Raw genomic sequence first — 16,967 nt, forward strand, 5'->3', positions numbered from 1 at the left:
ACAGATATGATAGATAGATAGATAGATAGATAGATAGATAGATAGATGATAGATAGATGATAGATAGATAGATAGATATGATAGATAGACAGACAGATATGATAGATAGATAGATAGATAGATAGATAGATAGATAGATAGATAGATATTAGATGGATAGATAGATGGTAGATGATAGATGATAGATAGATAGATAGATAGATAGATAGATAGATAGATAGTAGATGGATAGATAGATGGTAGATGATAGATAGATAGATGATAGATAGATAGATAGATGATAGATTGATAGATAGATAGATAGATAGATAGATAGATAGATAGATAGATAGTAGATGGATAGATAGATGGTAGATGATAGATAGATAGATGATAGATAGATAGATAGATAGATAGATAGATAGATAGATAGATAGGTGGTAGATGGTAGGTGAATAAATAAAGGGGAGCAGTGGCAGGGAAGGCACACATATGAAGTGTTTTCATTACCTCAGTTCTACTTAGCATTCTCCAGTGCCCTAAATTGTCTTCTGTACAAACAGGACCTAAAATATTGTTCCACCTTCCCCAAAGATCCACTGCTTAGAGTATCTGGGAAATACAGATACATAGGCACAAGCAATCACAAGGACATTTTTGTGTGATACCTATGACATCGCTCAGTCATTCCTATGCTAAGCTTCCTTTGTGACTTTCCAACGCTGGTTTATAGACAGCCAGTGTAGCGGACTCCCAAAGAAAAGGTGGGAGCATGGCTCTCACTTAATTGGTCTCCCGATTTTGCAAATGTTCTTTTGCTAATTACTTTATCTCAACCCAATAGTGTCATCATCAACATTCTCTCTGCCCCAAAATTCCAGGAAGCCTAATTTCAGAGGAAGTGGTTCTCTTGGCCTTCTTGGAGCTTACTGAAGCAGGCAGCCTCACCAACATGCTCACTAGAGGCCCATGCACAGGAGCAAAAGAACCACTCTGATTTGGAAAGGACATCACAAAGACACCTTCTTGGGAGGCAGATTATATCCCCCAGTGAGTGGCTCCTCACGTGTGCAGCAAACACAAGAGACAGAAGCTTCCTGGCTAGTGTAAGGTTAACTTTCTGTGGTCTTCGGAAACCACAGAAACCACAATGGTTTTAACTAATCAAACTCCTGATGATTGGAACGACCTGAATCTTTTACAGAAGGGTAAATTTGTCAGGGTAGGAGCCAGGAGGCATTAGGTTTTTCACCAGGTCTGTGTGGCTAGCCCTTCGGTGTCCTGCCACCTAGATTCCATATGTACGTTCTTTAGTCATAACACCCATGAATTTTAAAACTTTGTATGTATGTTATTCTTATTGTTATTATTATTATTATCTCATAATCATCACCATCATTAGAGAGAGACAGAGAGAGAGAGGGAAAGGGAGAGGGAGAGAGAGGTTTACGTGTTTATGAAGCAGATATGTAGTTATGCAAACTAGGATATACCTTCGGAGGACAAAAGACTTTTGTGGAATCAATTATTTTATATGAGTATTTTTGTGTCAGTTTTATCTGAACTCTAGGAATTGAACTCAGCCCTCTAGGCCTACAAGGCAAATGCCTTTACTCAGTGAACCATCCCACCGAGGAGGCAGAGACGTTAGCATCACAGAGGCCAGGAAGCATAGACAACTAAATACAGGAAGGGGCCTGAACAGAATAGAGCCTTCATGGATGCCCCCAGTGGCCTGTTTACAGTAAGTAGACCCAGCTCCTCTTTTGTACAGGGATTCTCTGGTTGTCAGGACCTCCTGTAACAGACGGGAGTCATTCTCCATCACAGGCTACACTCTGCCCCAGGCAAGCTTCATGTATATCCATTTTCCAAGAATAATTACACAGAACAGATCATCACTGTTATCTCATGAAAGTGCCCACATTCAAGGAATACACTGTGTGACCATTCTACACAAACCAAAATAGGACATAATATTAGTTTCTTTTACATGACTGTGATAAAATAACCTGACAAAAAGAAGCATATGGGGAAATGGTTTATTTTGGTTTTCAGGGCTAGAGGCCAGAGCTCATCAGGGAGGGGAAGACTTGGCAACAGACGGGGAAGGCACGGTGGTGTGAACAGGAAGATGGTTGGTCACACTGCACATGCACAGAGGAAGCAGAGAGAAAGCAGCACCCCCAGTGTTCCCTCAAAGCCTGCCTCCCACAACCCACTTCCTCCAGCAAGGCTCTGCCTCCTAAAGGTTCCACAGGTGCTGAGTATTCCAACATGTGAGTCCATGGGGGACATTCATATTCAACCTACAGTAGCTATTACAGTCAAGCAAGGGACAGAAGCTGGGCAGATAAGAGCGTCAACCTGTCCGTGGAGACTGCTATCAGAGGTCAAATCAAAACATTTCACTGTCCTAATGGAACAAACGATACGAACCAAAGTTCACAGCCTTGATCCTTGGTTCTATACTCCAATGTGAAAGTAACTGTCGCTTGTTAACGTTTTACAACCTGGCCCAGTAGTCCCATCCACTTGTTTTCTGTCTCCTGGTAGCTAAGCCCCCAAGTGGCAAGGCGTTCTCATCCACTGCTGCCTTTGTGACCCTGATTGGTACGCGCTTGCTTTTCAGCATCCAATGCTCGCTACTCTTCTCTCCGCTGCGGGGTCAGAATAATGCTCCACTCAAGGTTCCCCGAAGCACATGTAGGCTGGTTTCTGTGCTCCTGACTGCTGATTACTAACCAGTGAGTCAAATGGCGCCTTCTGAATCTCATTTCCTTGGAGAGGCCGTTCGACAAGTACGGGATCAACCTAAAGGAAGCAGAGTTTATTCAATATTTTCTCCTTTCATTAGTGAGCTTAAATTACTTCCTTGTAAACTCTGCTTGTTACCTAAATGTACAAGCACTTTTGTTTCCTAATTAACTTTCTTATCAGAATCCCAACCAAAAATAACAAGAAATGTAATCGTGATAAGGTACCCTGCCCCGTCAAAACAGATTTCCTTCTGTGCTTTATCTCTTGGCTCTGTTCTGGCTTTCTTTAATTAAAATATCAGAAATTATTAGACTCAAATTATTTCTTGATCTAGTGCTCAAATTCCCCTGAAAAACTGCTTCTTCTGCATCCATATTTAAACCTTTATCTGCATGAGGCAGATGAGCTTCCAATACGTATGCAACCGGATTCACGTGTTTCAATATAATTTTGGAAGAAGCGTCTAATTTGGTCTCTAAGTAATGAAACAAACAAATCAGATGTGACTGTGCTGAACTTGGAGTGTTTAGACGCTCAGGTCTTCTCTCTTGGGCTTCCAGATCATCAAAATAAATAGCACTCATGTGCAAAATATGCTCAAGAAATTTTAGCATGGAGATGTGAAATTCTAGGCAGCCATCTTTTTTTTTTTTTCAATCAGAGGAATAGGGGGAAAAAAACAACAACAACACCAAGTCCAAGCAACTCACGTAAGTAGTAGTCAGGAAAAAGCAGTCATGTCCATTACAGACTTCATCATAAATGATGAAAAACTAGCTTTACCCTTACAAGGCGGTCCTGAGCAACAGAAGACTGTGGGCCATTTTGGGTGTTTCCGAGTTGGAATCTGCTTGCTTCTGGTGGAGCTGTGTGAGCGGTTCACTTTCTATGAAGTCGTCTGCAACATGATCCCCTTTTGCACAGGGAGGCTTGGCTGCTACAACCACCAGGCAGCCGTTCTCAACTTGGGCTTCATTGGAGCCTCAGTCCTTACCCCTGTGTTCATGGGATGGCTTGCGGATGAGTACCTCGGGAGGAACAAACTGGTGTACATATCCTTGTGTCTGCATTTCCTAGGTAAGTATCCCCTACTGACAGTATTTGGAGAAGGCCACATAGATGCAGACATTTTTGTTAAGAATTTTTAGTTTTGCTCCCACCCAGTCCTTAGCATAAAACATACTAAGATATGTCGTTTCAATTTACTTCATTCTTTGTGCTATTTAAGCTGTTAGTAGATGTGTATATTGTGTTTTCCAGGATTTTTAATACCTAGAGCACTGTGGCTACTATATTTTATGCTAATTGTAGCTTTGCATGTCAATCTCCCGTACACCTAACAAGGCCCTCACCTCCCTCTTTGGGCTTTAACTCAAATTTGTGGCAGATCCTATAAGAAACACGGAATTCATTTGCTTCACAACTGGAAGAGATCTGCTGAAAAGGTCTTGGAAGTTCATGTAGAATAATTAGGAAGTGTTTGGCTTTTATAATTAATCCTTTGGTAATTAGAGTTCATAGAAAGGTATGATTTCTGGATTTTAAGATCCAGTGATATGACTTAAAAATAAGTGAATTCAGACAGGACAATAGGATTGTTTGCACGAAGAACAATGAGCACACTAGAGAAGCTTGGGAATGCTTGACGAGGCATAAAGAGTTGATACTCTACGAGTGTGTATGTGTGTGTGTGTGTGTGTGTGTGAGAGAGAGAGAGAGAGAGAGAGAGAGGACAACTTTTACCTTACATCTTGCTTGAGGCAGTCTCTGCACTGGCTGGTTTTGTATGTCAACCTGACACAAGCTGGAGTTATCACAGAAAAGAGAGGCTCCCTTGAGGAAATGCCTCCATGAGATCCAGCAGTAAGGCATTTTCTCACTTAGTGATCAAGGTGGAAGGGCCCACTGTAGGTGGTGCAATCCCTGGGCTTAATCTTGGATTCTATAAGAAAGCAAGCCGAGCAAGCCAGGGGAAGCAAGCCAGTAAGTAACCATGGTCTCCATGGTCTCTGCATCAGCTCCTGCTTCCTGACCTGCTTGAGTTCCAGTCCTAACTTCCTTTGGTGATGATCAGTAGTGTGGAAGTGTAAGCTGAATAAACCCTTTCCTCCCCAACTTGCTTTCTTGGTCATGATGTTTGTGCAGGAATAGAAACCCTGACTAAGACTCCTTCGTTTCTGCTAGAGAGACAAGTATTCCAGAGTAGCTTGCTTGTGAGCTTCCCACCAATTCTCCCACCTCTGTCTCCTACCTTAACCTAGGAGTATAGAAATGAAAGATGTGTGCTACCATATCCAGAATTTTACAGGGCTTCGGGGTTGTCAGGTTGTATAATGAGCACTTCTACCTACTGACCCATCTTCCTGGCTCTGGTTCAGAACCTTATGCTGAACCAACCATTCAGTCATCCTTCCTAGACAAGAAGCTGCCAAGGGGAGGATGGAAATAACAGCATGTACCTCAACAAACAGCACACACGGCCACCAAGACTGCTTAAATGGAGACCCTAAAGGTCTCGTCATGGTGGTTGAAGCAAGAGTGACACTCAAGGCATGATACTGTGGTGACCGTTTCCAGAAAGGCATTAATGTGATGAAAGACTTGAGATGACCTCCAAGGTTCTGAGCTGAAGAACCTGGGTAGGTACTGTGCAGGGAGAATCTCCTGGTGAAGAGGTTCCCTGTCAGTGGCAGTAAGTGCAAGACAAGTAGTCCTGGGTAAGTCAGCCCTGGCAGGCCTGCTAGTGTGTGTCAGGGAACATTCTGATAAGGAGAAAGAGAAAGCAAGATAAGGAAAGACGAATTCTCCTTGACTGGACAGCATGCCACACTACAGGCATTTGGTCATTTTCTTGTTCAATGTGGTTATTTCTATAAGTCGGAACTCCTGGATAAATTGCCACACAGGGCTATAAAAAGTAGATCCAAACTCAAGCAAAAAGAAATAGATTGACTCCCCGTGTGCTCTTGTTCATAATGGGTTAGTTGGTTGGTTGGTTGGTTGGTTGGTTGGTTGGTTTTCTTTGGTCTCTCTGTCTCGGTGTCTCTGATCTGTCTCTCTGTCTTTCTGTGTGTCTGTCTCTGTCTCTGATCTGTCTCTTTGTGTCTCTCTGTTTCTGTGTCTCTCTGTCTCTGTGTCTCTCTGTCCCTCCCTCCCTCCCCCTCTCTCTCTCACACACACACACACGCACACACACACACACGAGTATTGAAGCCAGGCTACATGCATGTTACAGAAATCCTCCACCAGGCTACATGCCCTCCTTTTTTACCTTCTTAATTTGAGACAGGGTCTTTCTAAGCAGCCCAGAGTGTCTTAGAAAGCCACTGTGTGGCCCCATCAGGCCTTGAAACTACAGAGTCATCCTACCTGAGCTTCCCATGGCAATGAGTTTAGCCTCGTTTTCTTACTATACGTCACACCCTGAATTTTCCACTTGCAGCTGCCATGACACTGCAAGCTGTTACTAAATATTACAGATTCCAAGTAAAGTACAGCCACTGCCTGAACTGATATCAATTTAGATTAAAAAAAAAATACAGTGTTCTCCTTGGCCATGGCCTATCTACTGGGCTACCAGCCATCTGTTCAGCTGCAGCCCACGTACCATTTTACCAATACGACTTCCTGCAAAAGAATGAATACATATTGCTTCATGTTGTACCCATATTGCTTCTATTATCTAACGATAAGTCCAAATCTAACATAATAGAACCTTTGTAATTTATACGACATAGGCACCTCTGGAAGGGTCTGTGTCACCTCCAATGACACTTGGATCCTGGCTACGCCCCTACCTTTTCCTCTTCTGTTTATATTCCTCTCTACCTGAAACAGTTAACCCCTTCAAATCTTCACTCTGTACTTGAGATTTTGAAAACTCCTGATGTTTTGTCAAGACCTATGTTTGTTGTTAGTTTCTGATATTAGCCCTGCTGTTATCAGATATAGGTGATTGCATGGGCTGTAGAGGGAGACAGCTCAGTCAGTAGTGTCTGTCATGTGTGCATGAAGAGCTGAGTTCATCCCTAGAACCAATGTCCAAATACATGATGTGGTGGTACCCAAGTTTAGCAACACTGGGAGATGAAGACAGGCTGCCTGCTATTGTGTAAGAGGCTTTTCCTAGGAAACACTAACCCTCCACCAATGTCCAAATACATGATGCAGTGGTACCCAAGTTTAGCAACACTGGGAGATGAAGACAGGCTGCCTGCTATTGTGTAAGAGGCTTTTCCTAGGAAACACTAACCCTCCACCAATGTCCAAATACATGATGTGGTGGTACCCAAGTTTAGCAACACTGGGAGATGAAAACAGGCTGCCTGCTATTGTGTAAGAGGCTTCTCTTAGGAAACACTAACCCTCTACCACACACACACACACACACACACACACAAACACACACCTAACTTATGAGATAACCTGATAGAGAGAACCTATCACAAACCAAAATGATAGTTATATCAAAATTCAATTTGGTGAACCAGAGCATTTTTATTGGGGTTACTAACAGGAATGTGGGTGAAGGATTATTTATAGGATCAGGGTTGACTCAAACTATGGCACCACTACCACAAAGCCCTCTCCAACATGTTCGAGGACCTGAAGGCAACATCACTAGAGCATTTCAGACAGCTCCAGGGTCAGAGACTCCCCTCTCTGCATCTCAGGTGGTTAAGTTCCTCCCTCAGCACCTGACTGTTGCCTCTGTGACTCTGGGGAAGAGACTTGACGAATCTTCAAAATTTTGTCTTTCCTGGACATGTGAATTTAGTTTACCTCTAGATCTCCTGACCACCTTGCTCTTCCATAAATAATGTTTCAGTTCAGAGGGAACCACTACACATCACTAGCCTACTTGACAAGCAACAGGTCCCTGAGAGGCCCCATCTCCAAAATCAAAGTGGGTGGCACCTGAGAGAGAGCACCCCCAAAGTCCCTTGGCCTCTAGATGCAATAAAAACACTTACCCTTCTGCTATATGATTGCTTTCTGTATGTCTGTCTTTCTGACATACCCACTCAGCCCTGAATTGTCCCCCCACAAGATATGACAGCACCTCTCTTTACAGGGCTTACAGATACAGGCAAACAACTTACGCAGGACACAATGCCTTGCATCAAAGAGATAAATTCTTATCAAAAGTATTGCAGATTTATTTGCATTTTTATCACATCAATTTTACTGGAGATAGAAGTGAAGTCTTGCTCTAATGAAATCAGAGTGTTGTGGCATCTTCCCAAAGGATGGAAGTAGAACATCTCTGTGACTTATACAGGGGTATCATGTAGTCTGGAAGTAGATTGTTCTTAAATGGGTGGTTACTGCCTAGACCAACTGAACTGAACATGCTCTTGGAAAACTTGGTACTGCCAAACCTCACATCACACTTCTGGGGAAGATCAAATACTAGAGAAACATATCGATTCACATCTGGCTGACCCTTGAAAGAAAACATTTCAAAGCCAATAACTTAAAGGGTCCACTGTCACAGTCAATCAGCCCATTGCTGAATGGCAATCAAATGCATGCATTCATCACATGGTAAAAAGACATATAGAGAGATGTTAAGTGCTGTACCCATTTTGTATTTCTGTAGAAGTTTGTGCATCATCCATAACCATCCATAACAACTCTGCAAAATTTCGTACCAGAAATGGTAATGTCAGAGTAATTGAACAGAAGGAAATTGATCAAATGGACGACGTAACATTAATAGCGTTAAGGACGCGGTGCAGCAACAGAGAGCATGCCTAACATGTCGGAGAGTCTGGAGTCCCACCTAGTACACAGGAAGGGAGGGTATAAGGGAGAAAGGGGAAAGAAGAAGAAAGGAGGAAGAAGGGAAAGAGGAAGGGAGGGAGGGAGGGAGAAGAGGAGAGGACAGAAGGGGAACTCTAACAATGTTAGAGCCCATCCCAATGTTAGTTTCAAGAGGAAACAATATAGCATATGAAAACGCTGGGCAAGAAATGGACAACCTAGGAAATGATGGTGCTGCACAGTGATTTCCATTTGATGAACAGAATCCCCAAGCCAGGGGCCACAAGGTAAAAGTGGGGATGACACCCATGCTTCTCTGTCACCCTGTGTGATGACCTCCTCCTGACTGGTCTTCGTGATCCAGGACACACTCCTGTCCCTCCACCCCCACCCCAGAGTTCTCATCTCTCTGTGTGTGCCAGGAAGGATCTAGGAAGCTGTGTGAGAAAACCAAGAAGCAAGGACATACATGCCCAAAGGATGTTCCTAAACTTCTGACTTCCTCTTTACCTGAGAGCTAGGACTACAGGTATACTCTGCCACAGCAAACACCTTAATTTTCACATAACACAATTCTGAATTATTTTAATGTTGATAAAAATTGACATCATTTCTCTATACTTTAAGAGGAAAGATTGTTTAAGCTTGAATCATGGTGGGGCGGGGGTTGGGGGGTGGGACAAAACCCAGAACCTTGGACTAGTTAAAACATGCAATAAAGAGAATTCTTCAATATAATGTCTTTATCTATGAGTCAATTACAAATAAACCAAACATTCTGTAAGTTTGTTGTTTAATTTTCAGTTATGTGTGTGGGAGAGTGGGGTATGCGCACGGGAGTAAAACCACAGAGGCCGAAAGAGGGCATCCGACACTCACACCACCAAATTGAACTTGAGTCCTCTCATGAGGGCAGTGCAAGCTCTGACCCACTGAGCCACTTAGGAAACTCAAGCCATCTCTGAAATTGCAAAGATCAATATTAAGTATGCTAGTAAGACACACATAGAGCCTGGACCCTTCCAGAGTAAAGCGCTTATTTACGATATGCTCCAGTGAGTCTGCATCTGCGATCTTCTTTTCTCTCAACCAACAGGCACTGCCTTGTTATCTGTGCTTGCTTTTCCCTTGGAGGATTTCTATGGAGGCACTTACCCTGTGTCTAAAAGCATGCCCGTGGAGGAGCGGGCTGGGCTGTTTCATGTAGCACTGCTCACCCTCAGCCTGGGCACAGGAGGAATAAGGGCTGTCGTCTGTGTGCCAGATGCCTGTGGCCGTCAGGAACAGAAATCAAAGAAGCCAATGTCATTTTGTAATTGGTAAGTGTAATTGGTAAATGGTAAGACAGAATTATAGCATTGGGTCCTTCTTTAGGTTTTCTCACTGTTTGACCTTTGTCATTAGTTGGTCTGGGTGAGTGACAGGGTGGTGACATCTGTGGTGATGGGTCAGTCAGTAGTCATGGTCAAGGTTGGAGATGTGGCTCAGGAGTTTAGAACACTTGATGCTCTTTCAGAAGACTGCAATTTGGTTCCCAGCACCCAGCTCAAGTGGTTCACAGCTGCCTATAACTCCAGCTCCAGAAGATCGAGTGCCCTCTTCTGGCCTCTGCAGACACACACACACACATACACACACACAAATAAACAATAAAGTAAATCCAAAACCAGTCCTAATCAGGTATAAAACAGGATCAACAACCTCCCAAGAAAAACTGCTTAATTTCTTCTTCAAGTAAGAAGACACACAGTGCTTTGTCTCAATGAATAGAATATGACCTCTGAGCCAAACGGGCCTGGGGGAAGTCTCACCGCTACTTACCATAAGCGAATGACCTTGACCAGGTTGTTTCAAGTTTATTCATATCTGAAGGCAGCACTAGCACTCTCTCAGAAATGACTGCCACAGACAGACAACTGGGTGCTACAGCTGCAGATACTCAAAGAATGGGAGCTGCAATAGTTATGTTGACATGGCCACAGATGAGACCGGCAAGGCTGGTGAGTAAAGAGGAGACAGCAATGGAGAAAAGAGTGTTTCAGGGATGTTAGACATATGCAAGGATCTTTTTTTCTCATCCATTTCATCCCAACACCTGAAGAGTTTAAGTTTTATGACAAATTATCTTTCTCTGACGCTTGGCAACTTGGCCTGGAGAATAAAAAGGTATGTGTGTGCAAGTATATGTAGGTGTGTCCTTGTACATGAGTTTCCATGGTGACACAAAGTTAACCTCTGGTCTCACTCTTTGGAAGCTATTGAGATTTTGAGAAATGAACTTTCATTGTCCTTTGAAGCTTGCCAATTTCCTAAATTGGATGGTCAGTGAAGTTCAGGGACCTGCCTGTCCGCACCTCCCTAGAACTGGAATACCAGGGTGCATCACCACACCTGGCTTTTTGCAGGGGTGCTAGGACTCGAATTCAGGCACTCATGATTTCACAGCAAGCCCTTTGCTTACTGAACCATCTCCCTAGGCTCCATGTTCTTAAAGGAACCAGTTTACAAACTGTGAAATAGAAATTCAAGAAAACTATTGACATAGGAAGTTAATGAAGACTCGCCGTTCATAGCTTAGTGTGGAATTTCTTTTGGGTCCGCAATATTCATTAGTGGATTTCAAACATCTATGAGCCAGGAATAAAGTCTACACGACAGCCATTTCACACCTTTCCCCCAGAGGACGAATTAGTTAGTGTTTGGGAAAGTGCCATTTAGATCCAAAATGTATCCCCAAAGGCCTATGTACTGAAGGTTTGGTCCCTGACCTATGGTACCATGGAAAACCTTTACACAGTGGAGCCTCGTAAAAAACAAGTTAGAGTTTTGAAAGACATCTGGAATCCTGGCTCTTTCTTCTTGTTCTACTTGCTTCTTGGTTACCACTAGGTGAGCAACTTTGTTTGACCATTTGGTTCCAGCTATGGCCGTAAGGTAGTGCCTCACCAGAGGCTCTAACATAATGGGTCAGCCACCAAGGACTCGCTAAAATCCTGGGAGCTATGAAATCACACTGCCCTCTTTTTAAGTTGATTATTGAGCACATTTTTTTTTTATAACAACTGAAAGTGAACAGGGAAGCATCGTGTTTACTCTGGGTTTGTTTGTCTATTTGAGTTTTTGTTGTTGCTTTATTTTGGTTTGGTTTGGTTTGGTGTGTGTGTGTGTGTGTGTGTGTGTGTGGTGTTCCCAACATTGTCAAGAATAGCTATCTGTCCACCACTGTTATTTCACAGTAAATCATGGCAGATACCAGCACCATACAAAAATGTTGAAAAAAAAAAACAGTCTTAAACATTAAATGAGGGGCTGGAGAAATGGCTCAGTGGTTAAAAGTACCCGATGATCTTCTGAAGGACTCAGATTCAGTTGTGACTAACACCCACACATGGCTAAAAGCCACCAATGACTCCACTTCAAAGCTTCTGACACCCTCTTCTGGACCAAGGAGGGACCATGCAGGCATAAGGTTCATACATACAAGGAGCCAAAACATTCACATATTTTTAAAAACTGAACTAAAGAAAAATGTTTAGAGTCAATGTTATCTACGTGTATGCAACTATCCAAGTGAATTCTTCCTCCTCTCTCTCTCTCTCTCTCTCTCTCTCTCTCTCTCCTATTAATATTACAAAACACTGAAGCCTATTTTGGGTTAGGTCCTAATGTCAGTTTATCAGAGGGAGATCGGACGCTCGCTCCCTCGTAGGAAATTTTGCCTCTTTGACCTGCCAAAGGAGAAAGAAATCCTTTTTCATTCTATTCAGAAGTTTTAATCCTTAATTAGCAACATCATTTTGATTAAATAAGACTCCGGAGGATTAAGAGCGGAGAATGATCAGTTGTTCTGAAAGATAGCTCCAGAGACTTTATTGTACTGTGGTTTTAGTCACTCAGGGTTGTGTTTAATCAAAGTGACATTTCTCGGTGTTGATTATAAAGGGGACATTATATGAATGAACTACTTTCTTTGGGAAACAGAGAGGACTCCCAGCAGATTTGTGCTTTAGGGGTTTGAGTAAGAGGATGGGGACAGGGGAACAATGATTTTGGGGGGCTGGGTGGAGCCAGGCCAGATTTGGTAACAACACATTTAGCAAGTTCTTTTTATTATTGTCTAATGTCATTAGAATCTCTGGTGAGAATAATCAAGTGGTGTCTCTGGAGCCTGAAGACACAAGTGTCTAGAAAAGTAGATGAAGCGTACTATTACACTTAGATGTAATTAAACACTGCCTGCTGGGCTCATTTAAGGCCGGACTTCATTGTTTGGGCTTGTTTGACTTCTTGTTTTAAATACCAAACTACAGCACACATTTTATAATCATCTACATAATGAAGTTTGTAGAGAAAATAACGTGAATGAAAAACCTGTTCTAGAACATTCGGTTAGATTGGTGGCAAGATGGACAGATACTCTATTGGCAAGTGGACAACTTGAGGACAGAATCTTATACTGTCACATGGGAGGACTACGGCTTCCAGCAGGGTTGATAGGTTGCAGAGACCTGGGTTGCCAGTCCGTGTGGAAATACCTCAGAGGGATGTGTCATTGCTTATTCACAGTATCCTAACACACCATTGGCATTTTAATCTTAATAGCTGTTGTTATTGTTGTTGAACAACAGACTCGTTATAGCTAAAAATCCTTATCTTTTTGCTAGAAAAGAAAACCCATTTGATAGGCAGCTGTCGTTAAAATAGACTGTTTGTTAATTTGATTGTTTTCTCAAAGTCCAAAAAATCCCCTAATGGTCTAAGATTATAATGCAGTGGTAGAATGGTTGCCCAGTGGTCATGAGGCCCAGGGTTCCCAGTGTCCCAAAAGAAAAATAAAATCTTAAACGTTGCAAACGTGAAAAAAGTGATTGATTTCAACACCTTTTCTGAACACCGCTTAAGTGTCTAACAATTGAAGTCTGCATTTAGTCCTGCCTTGGGCACAGATGTCAGATGTTCATAACTGTGAGACCTTCAACGAGCTACGTCGTCGCTCTATACCACCCAAAGCTTCTCAGCAATCCTGGTAAGCAGTATAGACTGGAAGTTTGAGGAATTGAAAACATCATTTCCGAGTAAGGTTGCCAAATGTCGTGGAGAAACCCACTCCTAGCCAACAGTGCCATCTGGAACAGTCTTCCGCTACGCTGTACCTCACGGGAAGCGTAAAGCTAAAGCTCGTAGAAACCAAGAGCTGCCAGCATCCTGGTGTACGTACGTACGTGCCCAGATCAGAACCCATCTATTTCAGGGAGTTCTGGGTTCTGAGGCACGGAGTTCTGAGACACCACACTGGAGAGAATATAAGCGAGTGCACCTGAGCAGGGTTTTTTTTTTTTTTTCGGGAAGCCAAAAGATTGTGGAAAATTAAATCTGTTCATGGTCGTAATTTTAAAGCCTGCCACCTTCAGCTTCAAATCGCTCTTCACACTTTTTCTACTGATTTTACTTGATAATTTACATCCTATCTCTATTTCACGGTGTGATGCTTAAGGATCTCTACAGTGAATTAGGCAGAATCAAATCCCAAGTAAATCATTGGGCTCTTGAAAGGGACAGAAGATGAGTTTATTCCGTTCCCCAAGTTTCAGAAATGTGTACCTAAATTGACCCTACACGATGTCTATCCCAGACAGAAAAGCTCTGAATTGAACATGGACTCAAATGTGGACTCTCTATTTTAAGATGTGTTTGTTCCACCAGTTTTTCCAGAAGCTGAACCCTGAGAATAATGAGTTGCAGTTTTCTATGCACATTAAAGCTATCAAAGTATTCTTTGGAAATATCCCAATTCCTGGATCCCAGGGCTCTTGGTTATATCGGTTTGAAAAAGGGCACAGGGAAGGGAAATTGTTTTCTTCATTTCCAAGCCAACACAATAGAGTTGAAAGCCACTGGTGCTTGTCCAGGGGTGGAAGGTGATCCTCAGATACGTGACAACTGAGAAGCCAGCCTATGCATATAGAGACCTTGTCTCAAAGAAACCAATAAATAAATAAGCAAACAAAAAAAAACAGGCTTTCTCTGCATTGTTTGGGGGAACTATGTACATTTTGTGGCAGATAAAATGATTATTTACATGTAAATTATTACAAATGAATCGTACACACACATACACAAACACAGACACACACACACACACATATATATTTACATACATACATACACATACACTCTAAGAAGAAAGCAGTAGAAAGATCTGGAGTTTGAGGACTGCCTTGACTATGTACCAACGGTGATTCTGAGCTACACTTGAAATTTTGCTGCAATCCCTCACTGAACCTTAAAAACACTAATTCTCAAGCCTGACCCCAAACATCCTACCTTAGAGATTCCTGAAAGGAGGGCTGGGTATTGGGAAAAGATGGAGCAAAGAGGGAAAATGGAGGGTAATAAAACGGAGAGCAGCACCAGAGATCAGGGTAGGGAAAGCTGCTGTTAGTCAATGACTACGACTTCTGCCTGACCCTTGGTGCAGACTCATCAAGATTGACAGTCATCTGTCATCCTCTCTGCTGGCGAAAACAGTTCCAGGCAGCAACGAAGAACTGTAATGTTTCTGTTTGTTCCTTGCTTCTCCAAATATACACTTGCCAGAATACTCTTTCAAGTGTTTCAGGAGATTCAGGATTATGCTAGAACAGTACCGCCCACCATGAAATCAGTGTCAGTGTGCTTCAGTGACTCTTCTGCATGCCTCTGTCCCATTCAACAGTCAGAAATCTACGAGGCCATCTTTATGTCTTTCAGGACGGAATACAGTGTTCTCTCTAGAGTCCCCAAGTTGCCCACTCACATTAGGAAGACTGGAAACTTCCAGAAAATTGCCTTCTCTCCTGATTAGCTTCTTAGGTTAGTCATGGCCCCTTCTGGGTATTTCTGTTAAAAATCATTTGGAATAAATCTGTCCATCTAAGAAACAGCAAAGCAGCAGCATGACTTTCAAGGTACCACGAAATAAATTAAGAAAACATTTAAAACAAAGCCAAAATGATGGCTGAGATTTGTGATGAGAAATCCTGGGATCATAACAATTATTTTTTTTAAATCGCCCACACGGTTCCAGTTATTTGCAGTTCTATTCCCATACTTAAACGTGGACTAAAGAATTGTGTTCCTGCAGCGGCTTTCAATTCCCCTTAATCACGGTATTTGTTTTGCTTTGGTGCTTTGCTCTCTGACTTTCAGTGTGAGAGGTGTTTTATACATTCAATTTACTGGTGAACTCTGAGATGAAATGAGTCTTAATGGTAAGCTCTAAAGCTGTGTTTTTTTCTTTTCTTTCTTTCTTTTTTTTTGTCGGTGATACATACATAGTTTCACCCTTAATTATCTGTGGCTTGTCCTGTCCGTGGAACAGCAAAGACAAATGTAGAGTGTGTCTGTGCTAAGTAATTCTTTCAGAAAATTACACAATCAAATAGGAGGGGTGACATTTGCTAAACTACGTTTAGTGCTTTTCGTGAAATCCCCTCCCACACATAGATAATTCAGCACTGCCATCCTTTGGGTTTCCGAGATAGCTTCCCCAAGATTTAAATCGTGGAGTACTCTTTTTCATCTTTCTTGACCCTCTTTGGAGCACTTGGGTGTTTATCAGCTTGTGGTACTAAAACAGTTAGCTATGAAGAGCCACGGAAGGTCTTCTTGCAGTTTGCCAATAGTGCTTGCTTATCTTTGAGAGGGGAAGGCACTCTCCGAAGCAAAAGTAACTAAACACTGTTTTGGCTCCAGCCTCTCAGATGTTATAGCCACAGTTCAGGAGGACAGCTTGCCACCCATGGAAGGTTAACCCAAGGCTGAGTCTAGGGACTCTACCTGGTTGGCCTAGAAAATCTTAACTTGGTACCTCACCTGTATTATGACAAATAAGCCCCTGTTCATGGGTTACATTAACCCAATTTGCTTATCATGGTCTTATTTTGCAGTCTGCCATCCCTCTCCCCATATCAATCACTAGAAGTCTAATGGCCTACATTTTTCTTATACATCCCATCCTTAGTCAATGTATTATGCGTTGTACATTCTTTGTTGTGGGTCTAGTTCTGTGCTAGGGCCATAAGGATGGAGAAGTAAAGATGCAAAATAAAATGGTGTCAGTGAGAGGCATGACAATCTACACATAAGAAGCGGAACTGGCACGTGTCAAGTGGCTGGGGTTTTTATTGGAAATACGGGGGCCAGAATAAGTAGAATATTTCAGGGCACTGGAGACACCTGATATGAACTTAAAAAGTAAGGCAGCTCAAGCCAAGGGAGATAAAAAGTCAGAGCCACAAAAGTAGGTGGGTGTTTCAGAGACAGTGCCAGCCTGAGGCATAGCCCCAGCCTCTCATGGATCTCACAGCTGACAACCAACCCCTTCCCTATGGTGCCCCTGGACAGCTCTCTCCTACCTGTGGTCCAGACCACCACAATGGCTGTGACTCCATGCTCTGCCTTGTCTACAATCATGGAGCCAA

General features: G+C 42.7%; 1 protein-coding gene across 1 annotated transcript in view; it reads left to right on the plus strand.

The window, feature by feature from the left end:
• The first annotated feature begins 3,476 nt into the window (after window positions 1-3,476).
• Window positions 3,477-16,967, plus strand: part of Slc15a5 (solute carrier family 15 member 5) — an 81,731-nt gene continuing 68,240 nt past the window's right edge. Inside the window, exons 1-2 of the mRNA XM_028780903.1 lie at window positions 3,477-3,816; window positions 9,602-9,824. Coding sequence (XP_028636736.1) covers window positions 3,477-3,816; window positions 9,602-9,824 — 563 coding nt within the window. The remainder of the gene's footprint in view (window positions 3,817-9,601; window positions 9,825-16,967) is intronic.

Source organism: Grammomys surdaster, unplaced genomic scaffold (assembly GCF_004785775.1).
Source record: "Grammomys surdaster isolate TR1022 unplaced genomic scaffold, NIH_TR_1.0 373, whole genome shotgun sequence".
Classification (NCBI taxonomy): Eukaryota; Metazoa; Chordata; class Mammalia; order Rodentia; family Muridae; genus Grammomys; species Grammomys surdaster.